Genomic DNA, 23,632 nt, shown 5'->3' with positions numbered 1-23,632 from the left:
TCTGTGCCCTGTGTCCCATGAATGCTGACAAATTTCAACACATAAAAGGATTTTTTTGAAGAGATTTAGTTTATGTACTGTTTAAAATCAACAGTCATTTATAAAGTAAAATTAATTTTCAGCTAGTCCGATAACTGCTCCTACCACTGTGCAGATAACTCCGAATCATACGAAGAAGTCCGCTACTGAACACAGCTCAGTGGATAATCAACTCTACATTGTCATTGTGGGAGTTGTTATTGTATGTGCCATAATCATCACAGCCATAGTACTGTTGTTTGTGTGCAGGAAATGGAAGAGAAAGAAATTGACAGGTTAGTAATTTCTACTTTACCCAACGAAGTTTCGAAATATTTCTTAAAAAATTGGAATATTCGTTATTAACCCCTTTCTCACTACAATAATAAATTACAACGATATCCTAGAATTCATACCAATTAAACTTTTAGTCACGTGATTAAGCTTGGCCGGCACAGCGTGGCCCACTTTTACATATTTTCTTTTAATCAAAATATTTTAGAAAACAAAAATAAATCTATACTAATATATCACGATCCTGCTCAAACCACTCAACGTAAGAAGCTCAATTTTGGCGCTACAGGTTGATTCTAGGGTGTAGAGGTTCGATAAGAAGGGATCTTTCGAAATTCCAGTTCAAAGAGGGTGAAACCACCCCTCAAATATTACAATATTTTTTATTTAAAAAACGGTAAAGTTTCCGAAAAAACGCTTAAACACGTATATTTTATTTTGTTTTTTTACATATTTTAAGATTTTTTAAAAATGTATACAGGGTGTTTCGAAAAATCTGGCTATTGATTAATCACGATCCTGATCAAAGCGCTTGACGTAAGAGGCTGATTTTTGGAAAACGGATTGACTTTAGGGTGTAGAGATTCGATAAGACGGGATTTTTCGAAACTCGAATTCTGAGGGGATGAAACCACACCTCAAATATTAGAATATTTTTTATTTAAAAACCGGTGAGTTTTTTCGGAAAAAACTCTTAAACACGTATATTTTATTTTGTTGTTTTACATATTTTAAGATTTTTTAAAAATTTATACAGGGTGTTTCATAAATTATGACCATTGAGTAATCACGATTCTGCTTAAACTGCTTGTCGTTTAAAGTTGATTTTTGGCAAACGGATTAACTGTGGGGTGTAGAGGTTCGATTTATTTATTTAGCGTATGGCGTACATGGATTTAATTACAACATCAAATGTATATATTCAAACACAATATAACATGTAAACAGATTGTCACAAATTGTAAAAATAAAACTAGATATTTAAAAAGTTATACACAAAACATATTACAAAAAGTACACTTAAATTTTAAAATCTAGGCTATTGATCCAGTTCAACACGGTGTCTGTGGCTTCAAAGAAATCACTCGCTTCTTCTCCATATGCTGTAAGAGGGCATTCAGTTACAATGTGATGAACAGTTTGACGTGGTTCTCCGCAGTCACAAGTCGGTGATCCGGTCAGTCCCCATTTATAAAAAGAATCACGACATATGCCATGAGTCGTTCTTACCCTGTTGAGTACCTTCCACTCGTGGCGGGGCTGCTCCATCCCTGGTAGAGCTGCTGTAGGGTCGATGACATACGCTGCTTGATCTGGTTTCAAAGAGTCCCAGTACTCCCTCCATTTATCATTTATACTGAAGTTTTCTCCCAAAAGTTGTTCTGCTAATAGTAGTGCGGGGGATCTAGACTTCAGTCTTCGCAGACGGGCATCTGACAAGTCGTTGTGGACTGGAAGATGGGGATTTGATAATATTTTCTGATATTCCTTAATAGAGGTTCGATAAGGAGGGGTTTCTCGAATTTCAAATTCCAAGAGGGTGAAAACGCCCCTCAAATATTACAATATTTATTATTTAAAAAACGGTTTGGTTAGTCTTTCGGGAAAACGCTTGGACACGCGTAATTTATTTTGTTTTTTTTTTAATATTTTGAAATTTTTAATAGAAATCATATAGGGTGTTCCAAAAAGTTAGGTAATTGACTAACCACGATTCTGCTTAAACTACTTGACGTAAAAAGCTTATTTTTGGCAAACGGATTTTTCGAAAATCAAATTCCAACGAAATGAAACTACCCCTCAAATATTACCAAGTTATATAATAATATCGCTATATTGTTTTTTCTCATGCTAACATAAATGTGAGAAAATTTTATCCAGTTTGTATGTTAATGGAAATTCTTGCTTTGCTTTATCATCACCATTACAAATGATTAATTCGACGCGTACGAAGTCGCGGGTACACGCTAGTTAATTATAAATATATAAACAGTTATTATTTACATCAAAAAAACTCACATTCTTAACAGTACTTAAGTGACATAAAGGGCCATTACTACCCCTTTCCCGTTCAAGATATTCCAATAAGGTTGCGATGAGTTTTTTGCAGCGCCTATTAAGGTATCTTGTACACTTCGCACTAAAAAAGGTTCTAAAAAGAACAATGTTCGACTGCAAGGTCTGCTAGTAAAAATTTATAAGCTTAAAATATCAGAACACAAATCATTTAAACCAAAATACAAAACTAAAGTGTCAAAACGAATGACAATGTCAGGAAATAAATAAATAAATGTGGCAACTTGACATTTTTTACAGCAAAGCTACCACCTGAATCCCCAGCGGGAAATTTAAATTTCAGTTAGTACACCCGGCGCCGAATATGTCCATGGTTGGCAACGATAAATTTAAAAACCGCGTCCTCGATTACATAACTAAAAATTTAATTAATATCGCTTATAAAACGTTTCAATTTTACAGATACTCGAGATAAACCTTCCTCAGATCATCATATTCAGTCTGATGTAGATGCCAAAACTATATCTCGATCGAATGGATGCGTTCTGCCAGGAAACAAAATTACTATCACATCGAATCCTCTGGCAGATGCTGAAAATAAGGTGAGATTTATCATATACGTACCTACAGGCTAATCTGAACTGTTTCGTCATTTATGTTGATTGCTTTACAGAAGATATCCATAGATGTATATCTAGTTATTCTTTAGAACTATTGCATGAACCAGCAATTGTACAGGGTCCGGCAATAATGCGTCGGGCATCTGTAGCTCCTAAAATAAAAAAAATTATCAATTTTGTTTAAGTGCATACCTAAAATATGTACTAAGTTGTATTTCAGGAAAATATTTTAACTTCTACAGGGTGGCTCAAAAAAGTGTGAGCAGACCGGGATGATTTTTTTTAAATGGAACACCCTGTATATACATTTTTGGCTTCCTTTCAGATCACTTTACATAATCCTAAGATATGAGTAGATATATTTCGATAGTTTCAGAGATATTAATAAATAAATAAAAGATATGTATTTTTCAGCCTTTCTTAAAAAAAATATTAAAAATACAAGAACTGTCCTGAAATCAAAAATATATTGTGTATTTACATTAGATGGTCTACACTTACTTTGCTATAAATATCGTAATCTTAAATCATACAGGGTGATTCATCCCCGTCCACTCACACTTTTTTGAGCCACCTGTAGAAGTTAAAATATTTTCCTGAAATATATCCTAATATATACTTTAGGTCAGCACTTAAAAAAAGTCCAACTTTTTTATTCTAAGAGGTACAGATGCCCGACGCACTATTGCCGAACCCTGTATAACAAGTTTGGAAAAATATATTATTTCGCCTGCCTTCTTGCATGTAGTAGCCTTTATATCATTACTTAAATATATGAAATCTTCAACAAACACTGTTACAATTTTGTATATCATTGTACAATGTTTATTTATTTGCAACAATTTCTCAATAAAAAAAATTGTATGTGCACTACGTGCGCATATTTGAAGTGAAACTTCTTCTTACTTCCGTATGTCTGTCTGTCCGTCTGAGGATTCGATTATGGATTCCACATGCCGAGTTTTGTCCCAATCGAGCCATAATTAAGAAAAATCCTGATGATTTCGTCCATTTAGAGGCATCGCACAGACGGGTATTTTACCACTCTAGCTGGCCAAAAGTCGATTATAAAAAGTATAAAATGTACCAAAAAAAATTATCAGACGGCTTCGACAAATGAACAGAGATCACTTTTTTATGAGTTTTGCTAATGAGAAAATAAATTTAGTTTCCCCTTATCAACGTAAACTTCGTCTTTGTGTCGAGTATATTTAGCGATTTTTATTTGAATTTAAGTTCATATACAGGGTGTTTCAAAACAAATGCGAAAAACTTCAGGGGGTGATTCCTTGTTCAAAATAAAGGGTAGTTTGCTTCATAAATGTTGGGTCAAAAGTCAACCATTAGGGAGATATCGCGGTACAAAGATGGCGGAAAAATAATGTTTTTATTTTTTATCTTGAAAACGAAAAGAGATAGACTAATGAAATTTTATGGAACCATTACTGTTATGAAAACACACTTTCTGGTAATTTTTTCATTTTTTTTAAATGAGTGGAAGGGGTTGAAATAAACTGCCCCTATCATTCTAGTTAACAAAATTTAAAGAAAAATCTTCTCAAACACATGCAAAAAAAATAATTTGGATAGCTTAGTTTGTTTAGAAACATTTTTATCTCTTGTATTTTTTTGATAAAACTCACCGATTTGAAATTAAAAAATAAAATGTAAAGCATTACATGTCAGGACAAAAAACATTTTCTGATCAAGAATCTAGTGGGCTGCTGTAATTTTTTTAGGAAAAAATCTAGTTGGCCGCTGTTACTTTTTAGGATGTTCCTAATATTATTTTATTTGACATTACTCTACTGCAATACGTTATTATCTAGATGATTATTATTATCGTTATTATCACTAGATTCTTAATCTAAAAATGTTTTTTGTCCTGACATGTAATGCTTTACATTTTATTTTTTAATTTCAAATCGGTGAGTTTTATCAAAAAAATACAAGAGATAAAAATGTTTCTAAACAAACTAAGCTATCCAAATTATTTTTTTTGCATGTGTTTGAGAAGATTTTTCTTTAAATTTTGTTAACTAGAATGATAGGGGCAGTTTATTTCAACCCCTTCCACTCATTTAAAAAAAATGAAAAAATTACCAGAAAGTGTGTTTTCATAACAGTAATGGTTCCATAAAATTTCATTAGTCTATCTCTTTTCGTTTTCAAGATAAAAAATAAAAACATTATTTTTCCGCCATCTTTGTACCGCGATATCTCCCTAATGGTTGACTTTTGACCCAACGTTTATAAAGCAAACTACCTTTTATTTTGAATAAGGAATCACCCCCTGAAGTTTTTCGCATTTGTTTTGAAACACCCTGTATATTCCTTACGGTTTAGTGCTACGTATAGTGATACATATAATATAACACAGCTCTATTTATCCTGGAGATATTTTCAATATTTTTTATGCCTTAAACCGATCTTTGTTCATTGTTGAAATTTTCATCTATTTTTTTTTTTCGTTAAGATAATTAGTTTATTTCCGGGTACAATTATGGAATTAATTTTGTGGCAAAAATATTCTACAAGATTGTAGTTTCTGACAGTGAAAAAAACTATTCCACATATTTCCCCCTTTTCGAAGAAATTTATAAGAAAATTAAAAACTACAAAAACTTTGTTTTCAGAAATATTTTACAGTAATTATGGCTGTCAACAAAAAGCCGGAAACAGCTTCCTTGCCATATTGTTGTCATATTACCAAGACATCTAAATGTAATAGAGGCATGGTTACGTGATTGGAAAATAAAAATTAATCCATCAAAATCGGCCCAAGTAACTTTTACTTTAAATAGAGACCAGTGGCCTCCAGTACATTTAAACAACACACTAATTCCGCAGTCTTCCTCTACCAAGTATTTAGGCATGCACTTGGACACTAAGCTTACCTGGAAAGAACACATAGTAAAGAAACATAAGCAAATAGATTTAATTGGTTAATGGGAAGAAGATCCAAACTATCGCTAGAGAATAAACTTCTTTTATACAAAACCATAATAATACCTATTTGGACATATGGAGCAGAACTCTGGAGATGCGCTAGTGAATCAAATATCGCCATAATACAAAGGAGCCAATCTAAAATTCTACGGATGATAACAGACGCACCATGGTATGTCTCCAATGACACTATACATGAAGATTTAAAAATTCCGTACGTCAAAGAAGTCATCCAAACTCGCAGTAAAAAACATTTCATTAGACTACACAATCACACCAATACCTTACTTCAGCCTCTACTTGAACCAGCACCTACAAGAAGACTTAAAAGACAATGGCCATCTGATTTGAAAGAATATTAAGGATTTTTCACGTTAACTGGAGCGTCATTGCTCTCAAGTCATCAAATTAGCCCATAGAATTTCCTTGCAAATATTCTGATTGCTAATAAATCCATAATAAAAAAAAAATATTTTGTTTTAGTCTACAACATAGATTTTCTGTTACTTTAGGTTGCTCCAATGTAAAAGTGTTTACCCGATTGAAGCTGTATAACTTAATAAGAGAACAGAACTTACCAACTTTCAATGACAAATTGAACTATTTAGAAAATTATCTTCTATCCGTTGAATCATTTTCTGGTGAAGAAAAGCTTTTTATAAAACAAAAGTTTTCTCATTAAAAATTTGAATTTAAAAGGCGATGGGTGGCTGCTCATTACATAGAAGAAAGATTTTTGGAAAAAAATAACTTATGGAAGCAGATATGTATATCAAGGCGTCAATATGAAATTATTAGAAGTACAAACAAAAGGCTTTATCCCTGTTATAGTCTTTTGCAGCGTGCCAAGAAAAATTGTTACCCAAATAAAAGTGCATTTAGGGTAACCGAAACTTGTGCTGAAATTAGATTACAAGATCTAATGGATCATACAGTTTTACGATTACTCACTTATCTTGAGGACGTTTTGGAATTGCTAAGTAAACAAGAATGTACAAATCTAGTTTTGATATATAAATGGGGATGTGACGGATCCCAGCAGTCACAATTTAAACAAAAGTTTAGTTGCGAGGAAGATTCTGACTGTACTCCTATTGGCTTACACTGACTCGCGTCATATTCCTAGTCTGTCACGACCGACCCGTCCAAACACAACTGCAACTGCCTACTGCCTGACCAGCCGACTAGCCTGCAGTGACTCTCGAGTACGAACGCAAAACGGGTAAACGTAAATTCGTCCGGCAACTTGCTATGTTACTAGTAGTCTGGTCTTCTCTGTATGTGACTTGAACCAAAATGTGATTTGGCAAAATCCGACGCCATCGTCCCCTAGATTTTGTCGACCAATTAGAATTCGTTTTATAAAGGAGCCTTTTTCTTTAAATTAGCCTAATTTAGCATCAAGTTTCATATAACACCCAAAAACCCTATTTGATAATTTTGGCCAGCTAGAATGTTAAAATACCTGTATGTGCATCCTGTAGCCCGTCCTCAATTATGCCGAAATCGACCCACATTTTTTTTCAATATCAAATCGTGAACCCCATCCCAAAGAAGATGCAAACGAAACGTCGCTTCGTATCCAACTTTGCAGGGTGGGACCGTGTGCACTCTCGCTCGCATAGCCTACCCACCAAATTTTGTCGCGATCGGACGAGATGAACTTTTGACGTTTCTTACGTTTAAACTGTCACAGTGACATGTGTTGTACACGGTCAAGTTGGCCTTGGTCCAATCTATCGACATACTAAATTTCATTTAAATCGGACGATGTTTTGATTTGATTCATTAATGATGCGTTTCGTAGCGCACGAAACGTCGTCAAAATATCATGAAAAGATGGAACTCTTCGAGCTTCGAGCCTCATCTACATTCCGAGTTTCAGGCCCCAATCTCACATCGGGCTTGAGTTATGACGCTCTAAAGATCCATTAAATCGGAAGATTTTTTCGCTCCGTCTTAACCTCCGATGGTTACCACTTTTCCTGACGTGTCTCGTATGTCACGGCCTTCAATTTTTACTCCCATATGTATATGCCCATTACGCGTAAAGAAGTTTCACTTTAAAATACCATTTATAATCAAATTCAAATAAACTAACACCAAATTAGAATTTTACCATAAGATTCGAACTTAATATAAATTATCACAGATAAGATAATATTCTATGTTATCATCCATTGTCACTTCGAAGGTGACTGTGACGCCGTTTTTATCGTATAATATATAGGTAAATAATTTTATTTTCTAATCTTAAGACATAACAAGTTCTGTTTTAGTTTTGACAAATTAAAAAGGTAAACAGCACTTCTGTATGTTGTCATATAAATACAGCTTTACGTTGTTTGAAGGAAAAAGGATTATAGGCAAATATATGGGCGAATTCGTCCTACAAGAGGTGTTCGATATATTACTGGCAACACCGTCGCACAGTGAGATCAAACATGCAAAAACGACCAAAAAACTCTAATTCTGTTAATAATTTCAAAATTAATCATTTCTTATAAGAGTTTAATGAGAGGGGTTCGTTTTTATTTAAAAATCTTCATTATTCTCATATATACATGGTGGTCCGAACTGTATTCCGGACACTTCGGCAGCAGATTCTGCAGATAAAAATAAGTAAAAAAGTTCGTCTAAATGTATATCGTATATCTATAATAGTTTCGGAGATACAGAGTGTAGAAGTTTCATTTTTATTTTCATTTTTTCCAAATAATTTCTAAAGTAACCTCAATATTTGGACGAAAATTGGTGTCTGGGAGTTTTATGACATGAGAAATTTGATTTTGATGTCAATATGACTCTTACTTGTAGAGTGCGCCACCTACATATTTTTTAACGTTTGAAGTGTAATAACTTTTCGTCCGTACCTGTATATATTATGATTAATATACATTTATGATTAATTTACAAAAATAAAAAGTTCCCAAATTTACTATTCCAGTCAAATAACTATCTACTCAACATGTTTATTTTTTATCATGACATGTATTGACAATTTCCGGTTGCTCGTAGCCATTTTTACCAAGAGATATTTTTTGCGTAAAAAATCACGGATATGTATATTTTTTCAAACAGTTGTTTTATACAGGTACGGACGAAAAGTTATTACTCTTAAAAACAGTTAAAACATATGTAATTGTCAACCCCTACAAATAGGAGTTATATTGACATCAAAATCAAATTTCTCATGTCAAAAAACTCCCAGACATCAATTTTCATCTAAATATTGACGTTAATTCACAAATTATTTAGAAAAAATCGAAATAAAAATGAAACTTCTACACCCTGTATCTCCGAAACTAAGGACTATCAGCCATTTTAGGACATAATTTATACGAACTTTATTACTTATTTTTCTCTCCAGAATATGCTACCGAAGTTTCTGGAATACAGTTCGGACCACCCTGTATATTACCCTATATCGCTAATCAGGAATAGAAATTGAAGCCAAATTTTTGAGATGGAGCTATACAAAATCCACATAAGTCGGTCCTTTTTGTTCAACAGCTTTGATCTACGCAAGCGTGTAAAGTGCTTCTCGATTAGTTGATTTATTTCATGCTAACCAATAGAAGTAGTTTTCTAAGTTTCTATGTACCACGTAAATCAAGCGTCTGACTTTACTTATAAATTTAAATTTAATCTCTGACATATTTAAACAAAAACAAGAAACGGATAGATATGATGAATATCTAAAATACCAGGTTGAAATAATGCCATTACCAATAAAAAAATTATATATTATAAATTATTAATATTTAGAGTTTAAAATAGTGCGCGGGCAGGTGACAGCATTTAGCGATGAAGTAGACGAATCAGATCGTTCTATTTGGTGCGTGCGCACAAAAATCCTGTTGAACGAAAAGGATAGACTTATGCAAAATTGATATTCTCGTATTTCTTTTCTTTGGCTTCACTTTCCACTCATTGCGTAAATGCGGTACTAGCAATATATTCTTATAATACATTTGATTTTTCTGAAAATATAGACCATTAGATATCATGCGATTTAATTTATAACTGGAAATAATTGCTTCGAGACTTTTGATTTTTTGCCACTATTGAGAATGTCTGCATCACTGTGCACCGGCGCCATGTCCGAGGTTTTGCTTGGCGATGCGATGTTGCCAGTTAGATCTGAGACACCTTTTGTGGCGCAAATTCGTCCATAAGGTTGTGCTTCTTCTTTTTTCCTTCGATCAATTGTTGTATGGTAAGAAATTGTTTGCTGGGCCAGTAGATTGTCCGCATACCTATAGATCTCTTCGTAATTGGTTGCTTTACAACTAACCACTAATAATTATTATTCATGCAGTTCTACGCTTAGCATATTATCTTTAGAAAGGTTTGCCAATGCATATTATATGTGTAATGAAAATAATATGTAATAAACACATTATTATTTACATTTCTTTTTACAAAATATTCGGGAAATGGTAGCGACACATTTTTAATATACCGGGTGTTTTTTAAAAGTAGCGTCACTCCTATAATTTTTCGTAATAAAAAAACGAGATTTGATATGTTAGTACGACATAAATCAGGATTTATTGACGTATTCGATTAGTTTCGGTCACTTCCTGTTTCACCGGAAATGACAACTTTTGTTTTTTAAATGGCACCGCCGGTATTTTTTTACTTATAATTGAATAGGAAATGACATTCTGAATGGAATGATGGCAAAAACGTTGTCAATACTGCCTCATGATCAGAGAAACCTGAGTGAAGGACTCTACGAATTCCGGGTCAAAAGACGACACGACATAATCTATAGTATTAGAGCCAGTTTTAGTTATTCTAGTTGGTGAGTCAACATGCATGAGTATACCAAAAGAATGAAAAATGGACTGGAGAGACTCCCTATCTGCATACACACTGGAAAAGTCAATATTTAGGTCACCACACAAAATTAATTTACTTTTTATAGGTAGAGATTCAAGCAAGCTTAGCAATTTTTGACTGAAAATATGCACGTCAGCGTCAGGTGTTCTGTAAATACAAATAATATAAAGGTCAAAAGCATTATGATAACCGACGGAAAATTCAAAATTTTTTTCGGATATTAGAGTATCGAACTTAGTTACTGCCGTAAAGTCGTTGTTAGTAGACATTATCATAGTACCTCCATGAGATGAGTTACTTCTATTGAATCTAGTTACTGTAGTGTAATTTTTGACAAATACAGGCTCATCCATATTTAACCAATGTTCAGTTATGGCAACATTTTATGGAAAATTGAGCTCTTCTAATAAAAGATATAATTCATCCGTTTTATGTCTTAAGGACTGAATATTAATTAAAAAAACACTAAGCTTGCTATCGTCTAGTTTTTCAGAGGTTACTTGATCCTCTGTTCGCGTCATTTCACCTAAAAAAAATATTTTTATTTGGAGAGCCATTGGAGAAATACTTGGTATGACTTTCCCTAATTCTCTGAAGCTGTTGAAGTTTTTCCGTTGAAAAGAAGGACCTGAAGGCAGAAAGATCCGCATCCACTTCAGCTGAGTCAATACCATATACGTTGTGGAAGCGATAATATATCCTACGAAGGGAATCCGCGTCACTAGGAAGTCCCTCTGAGGCCATATACCGTATGATCGAGAAAAAACGGCGTCAGCGATGGCTATGGAATGAAGATCGCTGTCATTTTATATGTAAATTTATATGAGAAATGTCATCGATGTTCATTTCCCAGCCAACTGGACGCCGTTTTTTTTCGATCATACGGTATAATTTGATGCTGGTGTTGGTGTACCCTTCAAAACACACACTTGAGGGTTGATCGTGAAGATAGGCGAGGAATAGCCGAATAGGTTTTAATATGGAAGGGTCCCTCAGTCTAGCTAGCAAATAACGCCCACTTGCCTCATCCGAATTTTGCGTCATCCGAACCACAGGCGGAGTCAACGGATCCACATGTAGCCCGCCATCCTTCCTCGCACCTTCTTCCACAACCATTTCCACATTTTTCAGCCCAAGAGACTTACAAGCAGCAATAGCCTCCTTGTCAGAACAAATCTTAACAGATTTGACCTCCCCCGGTATAATTACGGATGTCGAGTCTGAGCAAGGTGGTAGACTTCGGATGTCAACAGTGTTTGATAAGATATGTTTACAGCCTGTGGACGAAGTACCTGGTGCTGGCGGCGATATCTTTAAAGGTCTTGTAAAAGAATTGGCAGTGACTATTTCAGTACCTGGCGGCCACATACCTATGTCCTTCAGCTGCTCAAGGTGGCTCTTGTTCTGCACACCAATTTTGAAGTCAGAGTGTGAACTGTCCTTATTTTTCAGCAAGGGAAAGCATAAAGTCAGTAGTTCCAAGCTTTTCCTTGGCATAGTGTGCAATCTGGTTTGCTGTACAAGGAGGTGGGATTTTGGACACTATCAGGTAATGCCAGTCCTTTCTTGGACAATCCGTGAGGAGTGGGTGTAATGGTATTTGGAGAAGTAATACCCCCTGTATCCTTGTTATCTGAATGGTCAGTCTGCGTCGAACTAGACTTTTTTCTATTTGTGGGTTACTTTTAATGTTCTTTGGAGGAATGTTCTTGGATGTCTTTTCACTGGAGGCCAACTTTTTCAACATGAGTGCCATTTTATTTACACTCAAACTCAAAATCACTCAACTCCTTTGATAAGTCTTCCTTTGATGAGTCATGAATTTGGACCTTAATAGACTCATCATGATTGTCCAGTAAAATAGACGACAAGTTGAAAATATCTTGCTTCATGTCCCTGATGGAATGGAATAAAGATTCTTGCCTACCATCTGATAAACTGGTGTGGAAACTGTGAATGTCATCCACTTTCTTGTACAAGCTCTTCCACTTGGAGTCATGGTAACTCAAAATATCGTACATCTCACTAATGACCGGAAGGAGATCATTGTTCTTCTTTAGACAGGTTCCCAGAGCTTCGACAGTGTCTAGAGAGGCTTGCGATTTTTGAACTTGAGTTACCTTGTCATGAAGATATTTTAACGTGGGTGAGTCACAGATATTACAGAAAAATCTGATATTGTTGAACTTTTGTTGGCAGAGTATTTTTGTTGTTGTTTTATCTAACCCAGTACAAGACATACAAAAGTTCCGGCGACATTCCCCATTACAACGAAGTTTATATTTGTCCTTTTCCGAGACGACCTTCTGGCAGGAATCACACTTAAACTCAGCCATTTAGATAGAAGCAATGAACGATTTTAAATAAAGTCAATGACAGCGGAACGGAAAAGAAATTAGGTAAATAAACCGAATATAGTAAACGCGCACAACAAAAAACTTAGCACGCCGTAAGGTTCAAGTTCAATAATTATAAACACAGGTTAATGGTATCAATACCAAGTCGAGATTTAAAACAAACAAAAAAACACGTAAACTAGCACGTCGTCACGTTGTCAGGTTACCAGAGTACATCAAAACAGAAAACAACGCAAATTCAAATAAAGTTCAAATCAAACAAAACAAAACAAACACTCAATACCGGTAGCGCCAGCGAACGAAAAACACGATCGTCTCGCTAGACTGCCAAACCAATACTCAAGTGTAGCATCTTTAGTTTATGTGTAGCATCTTTAGTTTCATACGAAAGTAGCATCGAGATGTGAAAACCGCTCCTTTGTATCTCTACGCATAAACGAGAAACCCCATAAAACACACGAAAATGGGACACCCTGTACAAGGTGGTTCCAATTGGACGTTTTTACAGGGAAACACCCTTTTCTATAGGAGACGAAAAACTAATATGTGTGTCTAGAGCTCAATTTTTATCAAAAACATGATGGTGAAAACCGCACATCGATATCTGTTACCGTTCACGAGTTACGGGGTGTTTTCCAAAAATGTGCATTTTTAACAAATCACTATAACTTTTTTACTATGGAAAATTTTGTATTTTTATGAAACCATTTCCAAAGCATCCTTTTACGTAGAATTTAATGGTTAAATATAATTTTTTAAAATTAATAATAATAATAATAATAATAGGCTCCCGTATACCTATAGCGTTTACCGCCTTGGGAGTAGCAAGGTACAGCTTGCCATGGTAGAGCCGTTCGGTATACAAGGAAGGTAATGTGACAAGCACTACGCTTCAACCGCCTATTATTACCTCAGGATTATGAATCCCAAGTACTCATTTAAGGCTGAGTCGACCTAGGTACCCAAGCTATTTTTATTTTATTAAAAATAGTCGGCTGATGAACTGCCAGCTGTAGGATTCGAACCCACAACCTTTAGATTGGTAGACAAGAGCTGTGCCTCTACGCCACCGGGCACTTTAACGAAAACCTTAACGTTAAAATTAATAATTTAAGATTATCAACAGAAGAAAATTGGATTTTTTATATGGGACACCCTGTATATTTTTAATTCATTGAAAAGAATTTAAAACTACCTTTCGAAAATATAGCATACTTGATATTTTGCTCGATTCCTCTTCGAAATATAGAGTTTTTAAAAATTCGCCCACTTTGAATAAGTAGGCTTTGAATGCAAAAAAATTCTAGCCGTGAGCAGCAATTAAAACGAAAATAATATTTGCAATAAGAGGTGCAGAATTTTATAACAATTTAAAAAAAATTATATTTAACAACATCAACACATTTAAACTATATCTAAAAACAGTAAAAATTAATAGCAAACCAAGACATGAAATTTTGCTACAGATGTTCGACATGTCGACCATCTTTGAACAATTCTCGCAGAATTCATTAACTCAGTGGCAGTGAAAGATACCCTCGTATAACCACTAAGTACACCTAATTCTTGTTTAGATCATACGGGCAATCTAAAAATAAGAACCTTTATTCTTCCGCAAAGATAAAAATCCATAGGCACTAAGTCTGGCGGCCTCGATGCCCAACGGCTGGGATCTTGGTTAGCTATTAAATTATTCTCGAAATTGGCTGCAAAAATTTGTGCTATATTTTTGATTACAGTTGAGGGTTGGAACCTTTGGTGTTACACAGCAAAATAAAAACACTAAATCACCACAATACACCAAAACACTTTTACTTTTACACTAGACGCGCGTTTCGCTAACCATGTTAGCATCATCAGCAGATGATTATAAACTGCACTATGATGACTCAGTTTATAATCATCTGCTGATGATGCTAACATGGTTAGCGAAACGCGCGTCCAGTGTAAAAGTAAAAGTGTTTTGGTGTATTGTGATGATTTAGTGTTTTTATTTTGCTATATTTTTGGAAAGAAAATTTTAAGTTCTATTCAGTTAATTAAGAATATATAGGGTGTCCCAAATAAAAAATCAATTTTTCGTTGATTACTCTTAAATTATTAATTTCAAAAAAATTATACTTAATCCATTAAATTCTACATAAAAAGATGCTTTGGAAATGTTCTTTTAAAAATACAAAATTTTCCATAACAAAAAGTTGAAGCGATTTGTTAAAAACACATTTTTGAAAAACACCCCATAACTCCGAAAAGGTAACAGATATCAATGTTCGGTTTTCACCATCATGTTTTTGATAAAAATTGAGCTCCAGATACCGCTATTAGTTTTCTTCTAACTCCTATAAAAGAGTGTTTTCGTTTAAAAGCATCCAATTTGACGCACCCTGTACAGTATTTTGGAACGAAAATTTAATGTGATAAAAAATTATACAATGTTCTATTTAAAAACTACAACTCTATTTGGTGAATAGGATTTTTTGTATATACCGGGTGTGTCTCAAAAGTGGCTCACCCCTATAACTTTTTTATTTTATCAGATAAAAAATGAGATTTGGTATGTAAGCATATGAGATAAATTAGGATTGGTTGACGTATTCAATTCTTTTCGGCGACTTCCTCTTTCACCGGAAATGACTATAACTTCTAATTTTTAAATGGCACTTTCGGTATCTTTTTACTTTATTCGATAGAAAATTACATTCTGAATAGAATGACATATGTCAACTTTTGACATTTTTGCTTAAAACAAAACTGAATTTTAAATTTCAATCTAGAGTGCCATGGCTGTGTTAAAAACACTAATTTTTAATCAAGGAGCCTTGGAAAAATAGATTTGATCGTCTAATGTTATTCGTGTCTTGTCCTGGCCGGTTAAAAGATACTTAAATCATATTTTTAATCATATCTCAATTTTTTCAAATAGAACGAGGGTGGCTCATTAGCATATTTGGAAAAAGCATTTTTTTACGAATAATTTGATACCACACACTTGGTATTTCGAATCAAATTGTCATTATCAATCGCATGTTACAGTTTCAAATAAACCATATTCGAAAATGTCAAAAGTTGATATATCCATGATATGTCATTCTATTCAGAGTGTCATTCTTTATCGAATAAAGAAACAAAACACCGAGGGTACCATTTAAAAATCAAAAGTTGTACTCATTTCCGGTGAAACAGGAAGTAACAGAAAACAATTGAATACGTCAATCAATCCTAATTTCTGTCATATATTAATATACCAAATCTCGATATCTGAAAAAATAAAAAAGTTATAGGGGGTGAGCCACTTTTGAGACGCAACCGGTATACACTACCATTACCTGACTGTTTTCTAAGAATGAATGGAAAAAAATGGAGAAAATCTCAAAGAGGTCACTTTCCATACCTTTTGGAACAACGTATAGTTTTTCCTTCTTTCAAATATTAATATTTTCCAACGTCGTCATTGGCATTCCTTATCGCATTTCTCCTCAGGCAATACTAAAAACTAAAACTAGGTTAATTCGTCTCTATTCCAGAAATTTCTAGCTCGGATTTTTTCCAGAATCCGAACGTGATAGAGCTGCGCAATTTAGCGAACAACAACGTCCGGCATCGGCAAGATCTGCCGAAGCTTGTGGCGGACGATGCCCAATCCAATAAGGTTCCGGTAGGGCTCAAGGACATAAGCAAAAGGACCTTGAGTGATACGAGGCCTACGGGAAGCAACTATGTATAAAGCCTTTGAATAAGAAGTATAAAGCTTAAAACTAATAAATGTAAGGCTAGAATATTGAATAATGAGATTGGTTCAAATTTCCTGTTATCTTAGGCTGTATTCCGTTGCAAAACCAGGCGAACCAGACCGGTAAACTACGGTAAAGAGCGGTTCCTGAAAAACATCGGTTTGATACGGAACGGTTTTTTTTTAACACTGAAAACGTCAAATGTTGACGTTTTCTAAATTTCAATATCTATATTAAAAAATTTATCTTTTATGCATTTTAAATGTACCTATTATCTGCTTTTCCGTTTGCTTCTTCTTTTCAATGGAGTTTAATATTGAAAAGTACTTTATTAATGAACTGTTAAACTCGTTAGACAGCTCAAGTGAAGATTTGCAGGTCCAATATTAAAATAGATCAATAATAAATAAACAAGTCTAATCATTATTTATATTTTTATATCTTACAAAACATTCACGATTACTTGTCTTGTTTCTCATGTTTTCTTTAAATGTTCCTGACTTTAAGAAACAATGGCTGCATGATAAGTTTAAAAAGTCCTAAAAAGTCATTCTATTTTTATTAATTTACCTTTATTACCTACCTTCTTTGCTTTTGGATATAAATACAAAATATTATTACAAATTTTAGAAATTAAATGAGAATTTCACTCGAACTTCCAATATTTGCTTGATTTCTGTCACATAAATGACATTGATTAACAAACAAAACCAGCTTTCACGCTTTGGTTAGTTTGGTGACAGTAATTATGATAGATATTTTTCAGGAACCGTGTTCCGTAATAAGAAAACTTTCAGGAACCCGATAGAAACGGAACATAAAACCATAACAAAGGTAAGCAACGGAACACACCCTTAAGGTTTATTCACACTTGTCAGTCACGTCTCAGTTCCGTTCCGTCAAGCCATCTCAGCTCTATTTATTTTAACTTACACAAAGTTTCAGTCAGATGTAACTATCACTGACCCACAAAACATCCCCCTTTAGAACTTTTTCTTTAATGACCATAAGCGGGAGTAAAAGCCCAACCGCCCGAACAAACACTAGAGACGCCACCGGTCATCAAATGGTGTAAAAATTGCGAAAATTTAATCATCTAATCTTGACACAAGGGGTCGCGCTTAACTTTTTCAATTTTAATTCAATATTCATTGTTTTCAAACTATATTATTAGACTTTGTTGTATTTTATAAATGTATAAATGTTTTCTTAGTATAAAGTTGCATTATAGTAATTTAAATTATCTTACATACATATTTAAGATTCAAATATTATGACATATATGTCATTTGCCGTCTAAAATGTCATCTTGATTTCAAAAAGTTAGTTATTGTCAAAAGTAGTTAAAATCATGTTAAAATATTAGAATTTACAAGTTATAATTAGATATTTTATATTATTTCAACTATAAACACATAATAGTACACCGTAATGTTGATATGCAGGTCCAAAACAAAAACTGCCTTTATATTTTTCAGTTTTCGTTGTCAGCCGCGGTTGTATATATTTTTAATATATTTTTTTAAATTTACATTTTTTTAATTGTAAAGCAATATATTACATTTAAATGGAATATATTACATAACAATTATGTCAATTACAGGATTACAAGCTTGTTTTCTAACATTTTTAAAATAAAACGAATTATAATTTCAATATATGTATATTTGTCGTAGGTATGAAAAAAGTAAAATATAAAATGGACAAACGCTTACTTACATTGCAATAAAACTTCCACTTTTAGTTTTGCAATCCAAACGCAATATTTCTATTTCACAAATAAAAATATCCGACAACACTAAAATCACTGAAACTTCCGCAGCTGACAACGAAAACTGAAAGATATCACGGCACTTTTTGTTGTGGACCTGCATATCAACATTACGATGTATCATTATGTTTTTGTTTCTGAAATAATGTCAAATATCTAATTATAACTTGTAAATTTTAATATTTTAACATGATTTTAACTATTTCTGACATAACTAAGTTTTTGTTATCAAGATGTCATTTTAGACGGCAACTGACATATATGTATGTAATATAATTTAAATTAATATAATGCAACTTTATACTAAAAAAACATTTATACATTCACAAAATGCAACAAAGTCAACTTGTTGCAAAATTAGACGATTAAATTTTCGCAATTTTTACACTATTTGATGACTGGAGGCGCCTCTAGTGTTTGTTCGGGCGGTTGGTCTTTTACTCCCGCTTATGGCCATTAAAGAAAAAGTTCTAAAGGGGGATGTTTTGTGGATTTCTTCTATCCCGTGTTCCGATACTACCACAGAGTTTTAAGCTCTGTACTAAATAGGTATAACTCGAATATATACTGAAATGTACATGTCACATTTAAGTTATTCAATAAATTGAATAGTGACAGAAATATTCTGAAATTCCTAAAGTAGGTAATGAAATATTTTTATTACATCTTGTTATAACAAGGTGTCCCTAGCTGGGCTTGCATGAACTTTCTAAAGAACATTTTCTTGACAGACATAGGCAGTCGCTTGGCAGTAAAATGATATTTTGGAAGTACATGTACATTTTTTACCCAAGTGAAACACCCCTCGAGGGGGTTATTTCGTGTTTCCTCCTCTGACGAAAATCAGCCAAGACCAAAGTTAGACAAGGAAACTCAAAATATCTCTTCTCGACCTTGACCTACTAAAAACTTCTCGACCTTGACCTACTTCGGCTTACTTCGCGAGCAGTGTAGAGGCGTAGGTTTTTTCCTCAAAAACGGTTAATTTTATATACAGGGTGTCAAAAATAGTGTATCTAACTTTGGTGGGTGATTCTGCAGATAAAAATAAGACAAAAAGTTCCTATGAACATATGCCCTAAAATGCTTCCCGAAGAAGTTACAGCCCTGGAAAGGTTAAACAAAAATAATATACTTTGTTTATTGTTAAGAACATAAGAAAATTTGGTACTCTTACACACATTTTAATGCCAAAGCGAATGGCGATCGTATAAAATTCAGGGACACCATGGACAATGTTGCGTACAGTTGTGGCACAAGGCACAGGGCGATCTTGAAAGGTGAACACATAACGCCCAATGACCTCTTCCACACTTGAGGAAATGTAAAACCATTTAACGATATGCACCTTCTCTTCGGTCGTATAAATAGCCATTTTTGAAACACTTAACATACACACCGAAACAGCTAGGCGAAAAGAATGATGCAAAAATAGTTTGGATCTCAGGTGATCTATTTCCTTTCCCCACCCTTTCATCTACATAAATGTGCGTATTCACTATCCGAACGAACGAATGCTACTATCACTATCCAACGAGCGAACGTCCAGCCTTGTTCGCGCGGTTCTATAATTCTCATTCGTTTGCGAACGTCTCTGATATACCGACTGGAAACGGATGAGGGAGCGAACCGAATGGCGAACGGCCGCATGCATTCGGTTTGCTGTCCAAATATACCGAATTTCATTCTTTTGTTCTTTCGGATAGTGAATACGAACCTTAACATAAAGCACCGCCCCTCTCAATGCGTTCTACCACCATGCTTATGCTTTACCTTGCCCACACCCGTAAATACCGGCAACACTGTATCAGTCGCACCGGCCCCTCGCCGGCCCCTTTTGATGCTGTCTCTCTGTCTGTCAACCGGTCATTTCTATTATTCTCTGTCTTACACGTTAAAATCCTATACACAGTAATCAAATGACCAGGTAGGTATACGCTTTTATATCGACATAATCTTTGTAGACAAATACAAATTGATATTATTTATCTATGGTAATCGCAAAACAATTTCCGATCAACTTTGAGTGACAAGCGATGGCAACAGCGCTGCCAGATTGTGATGGATTTATGAGATGAATCTTGAAGTGACAAACAACATAAAGTGCGTCTGCTGGATCTGGGTCTATGAAAGGAATGCGGACAAAAAACATTTAAATAAACAGCAATATATTTTATACGTAACGAGTACGTAACCGCAAATCGCTCCGCCCACTCATTTTATTGGCTACTTGCAAATTTGTCGAATTTTTATTGATGGGACGCGTCGTCTAATTTTTTACGAAAAACATCGAGAAAATATCGTTTCCCCTCTCACGGATTCTGGGGTGTGATCTCAAAGGGTACTTTCCACTAGGGTAGATAGTACTACTGGAGGTACTTATTTTATCCTTATAGATACAGTAATTTCAACAAATGAAAATTAAAGCTAGGACTTTTTTACGCAAATAAGTTGCTCTTCGTTTAGTTCGAAACGGTTAACGGCTTTTTCAAGATATTTGCCTTTAAAGGTTACGATGCATCGATTTTAGTATTAGCGAAATGATAAAAAATATTCTCCTATTTCTGTTTCCTGTTTCTTGAACCTGTTTCGAACCAAACGAAGAGCATCTTTACATAAAAGAGTCCTAGCTTTAATTTTTTATTGAAATAACTGTATCTATAAGGATAAAAGAACTACCACCGGCCCCTACCCTAATAGAAAGTACCCTTTCAGGGCTGTTGCCGGATTTTACACTAGCGCCATTCGCTTTGGCATTAAAGTGTGTGTAAAAGTACCAAATTTCAAGAAAAACAGTGTACCAATGTTCTTAAAAATAAACAAAATATATTATTTTATTTACACTTTTGTGAGGGCTGTAACTTCTTCGGGAAGCGTTTTGCGGCATATGTTCATAGGAACTTCTCGTTTTATTTTTATCGGCAGAAGTATCTACCGAAGTTAGATATACTATTTTTTGACACCCTGTATAAAGTAGTGTTTGATATCAAAATACATCAAATTTTATTTGTGTTATCTAGGTAAATTAGTTCTCTAGAAGCTTACAATGCAATCTCCTAACCAGGGACACCCTGTATATGTTTGCTACCTATGATTTTTTTTCTAATAGACAAACATATAGACTAAGTAGTTTTAGTAATATTACTAGCCACTGTATAGTATTTATTTTTAATGATGTAAATACAAACGAATTAATTGTATATAGAAGTATAGGTTAAGAAGTGAATAATTTATAATTATTAATAAGTAAGTTTAGACATGTAAGATCGAATGCCTTATAGCTTTAAAAGCAAATGTAATACAATTTACTCCTTTTTTAGTTAGTTTAAGTTATTTATTGCAAATTTTTTTGAGACACATTTTATTACTGATAATAGATCGTTCCTAAAGTATACGTTAAAATTGGAGGAACTGACTGCCTCATAATTTTTGAAGATATCTCGTTTTTTTTTGGGCTGCATATTATTAATTATTAGAGATGAGCAAAACCGCGATTTTCCAATCGCAGTTGAAACTGCGATTGTGATTTGTAAATCGCTGCGACTGTAACCTGCGATTGCGATTTTGATTTTTTAAATTGGTACGCTGTAAACTGGGAAGCTCAATCCCAAAATTTTTGATAAAAAACAGAATAAATAGGGGAATAATTTTTTTTTAATAAAATCTGACAAAGAAACTGTTGGGTGTTTCGATGCCATATGCCTTTTAAAGTGTTTTTTATTATATTTTTGCTCTGCACACATATTGCACTTAAAATTTTCATCAATTACCAAAAAAATCAAACCAAACCTAACCACAAATAACTAAGTTTCCTTTTTAAACATTTTTGAGTAGAATAGACCGAATAAATTTAAAAGGGAAAAAATACATAAAATATTCAAAATATTCGAATGTGCTTTTAGACAGTCTGTAGGTATACTAACGAAAAATTTATTATAAAAAGGTTGCCGGCAATCTTAATTCAGATAACGAGAAAAAAACTGTTTATTTTATCTTTTTTCTTTTAAAAACATTTTCTTTATATGTAACTCAAAAGAAGACGCCGACGGCTTTGATACGGCCCGTCCAGTGCAAGTGCAAACTTTCGAACTTTTAGATAAATAAAAGGACAATATCACATTTTATTATATTTGAAATTTCTCTAAAATGAGAAAACTGATTGTAAAGGATGTATTTAAATTAACATAGCAGCCGATCCACAACTGTTAGTATATTCAGAAAATTATATTATATTATGGATTGTTATAAAAATGTTTATAATAATATAATATACATATAACAAAATATAATAAAGAGAAAGGGCTGTTTCTTTTTCGTGCTCTATATCTTCTAGTAAATAAAGGATAAAAATAGATCATTTTTTATAATTTGAATCCAAAACTGTCCTTGAATGAATTATTTTATCTGAATCATTACCTGGGAGCAACTGTAACTATAATTAGTCATAACCGAAAACAAGAATTTTTAACCTTCTAAATCCATAATTATATTATAAATCTAAAACTATTATCAAAATTTAAAACTAAAAAATTATACATATATATTATGCGGTATATAAACATATATAAGCCTATTTTCCAACGCTTCATAAAAATAACGGGGCCCTGATTGCGAATGTGATTTTGCGATCTAGTCTAGGCCGATGTGTTGGGAGCTGCGAACGAAAATCACAATCGCCGCTCTTCGTTGGCGTGCCCACTCCCGATGCCGCGCCGCCGGTGCCAACGAAAATCGCAATCGCAATGCTGGGATGAGCTGCGATTTTCGTTCAGCTCCTCGTTCGCCTGCCCACTGCCGTGTTGATGACGCGCCGCCGCCAGCCGGTGCGTACGAGAATCGCAATATTGCGATTTTCGTTCCCAGCTCATCGTTCGGCTTCTCAGTGCCGTGTCGATGCACCGCCAGTGCAAGCGAAAATCGCAATGCTGTGATTTTCGTTCGCAGCTCTTCGTTCGCGTGCCCACTGCGATTGCAAATCGCAACTGGTGTAATATTGGTTGCCTAAAAATCCAAAATCGGCAGATATAT

At 34.1% G+C, this 23,632-nt stretch overlaps 1 protein-coding gene across 2 annotated transcripts in view; it reads left to right on the top strand.

Annotated features, from left to right (window-relative positions):
* LOC115890912 (interference hedgehog-like) overlaps nt 1-17,193 on the top strand; it is a 138,082-nt gene extending 120,889 nt beyond the window's left edge. Inside the window, exons 11-13 of one of the 2 annotated variants that reach the window (XM_030911278.1) lie at nt 123-314; nt 2,791-2,930; nt 16,653-17,193. In XM_030911278.1, the coding sequence (XP_030767138.1) occupies nt 123-314; nt 2,791-2,930; nt 16,653-16,826 (506 nt within the window). In that variant the 3' untranslated portion in view covers nt 16,827-17,193. Of the gene's footprint in view, nt 1-122; nt 315-2,790; nt 2,931-16,626 lie in introns of both variants that reach the window. The other variant, XM_030911284.1, reaches the window with a different exon arrangement.
* Nucleotides 17,194-23,632: the final 6,439 nt, after the last annotated feature.

This window comes from Sitophilus oryzae, unplaced genomic scaffold (assembly GCF_002938485.1).
Source record: "Sitophilus oryzae breed Bouriz unplaced genomic scaffold, Soryzae_2.0 scaffold_1178_pilon_pilon, whole genome shotgun sequence".
NCBI classification, from domain to species: Eukaryota; Metazoa; Arthropoda; class Insecta; order Coleoptera; family Curculionidae; genus Sitophilus; species Sitophilus oryzae.
The sequence above is the reverse complement of the archived record's forward strand: the minus strand, read 5'-3'. Positions and strand labels throughout refer to the sequence as shown.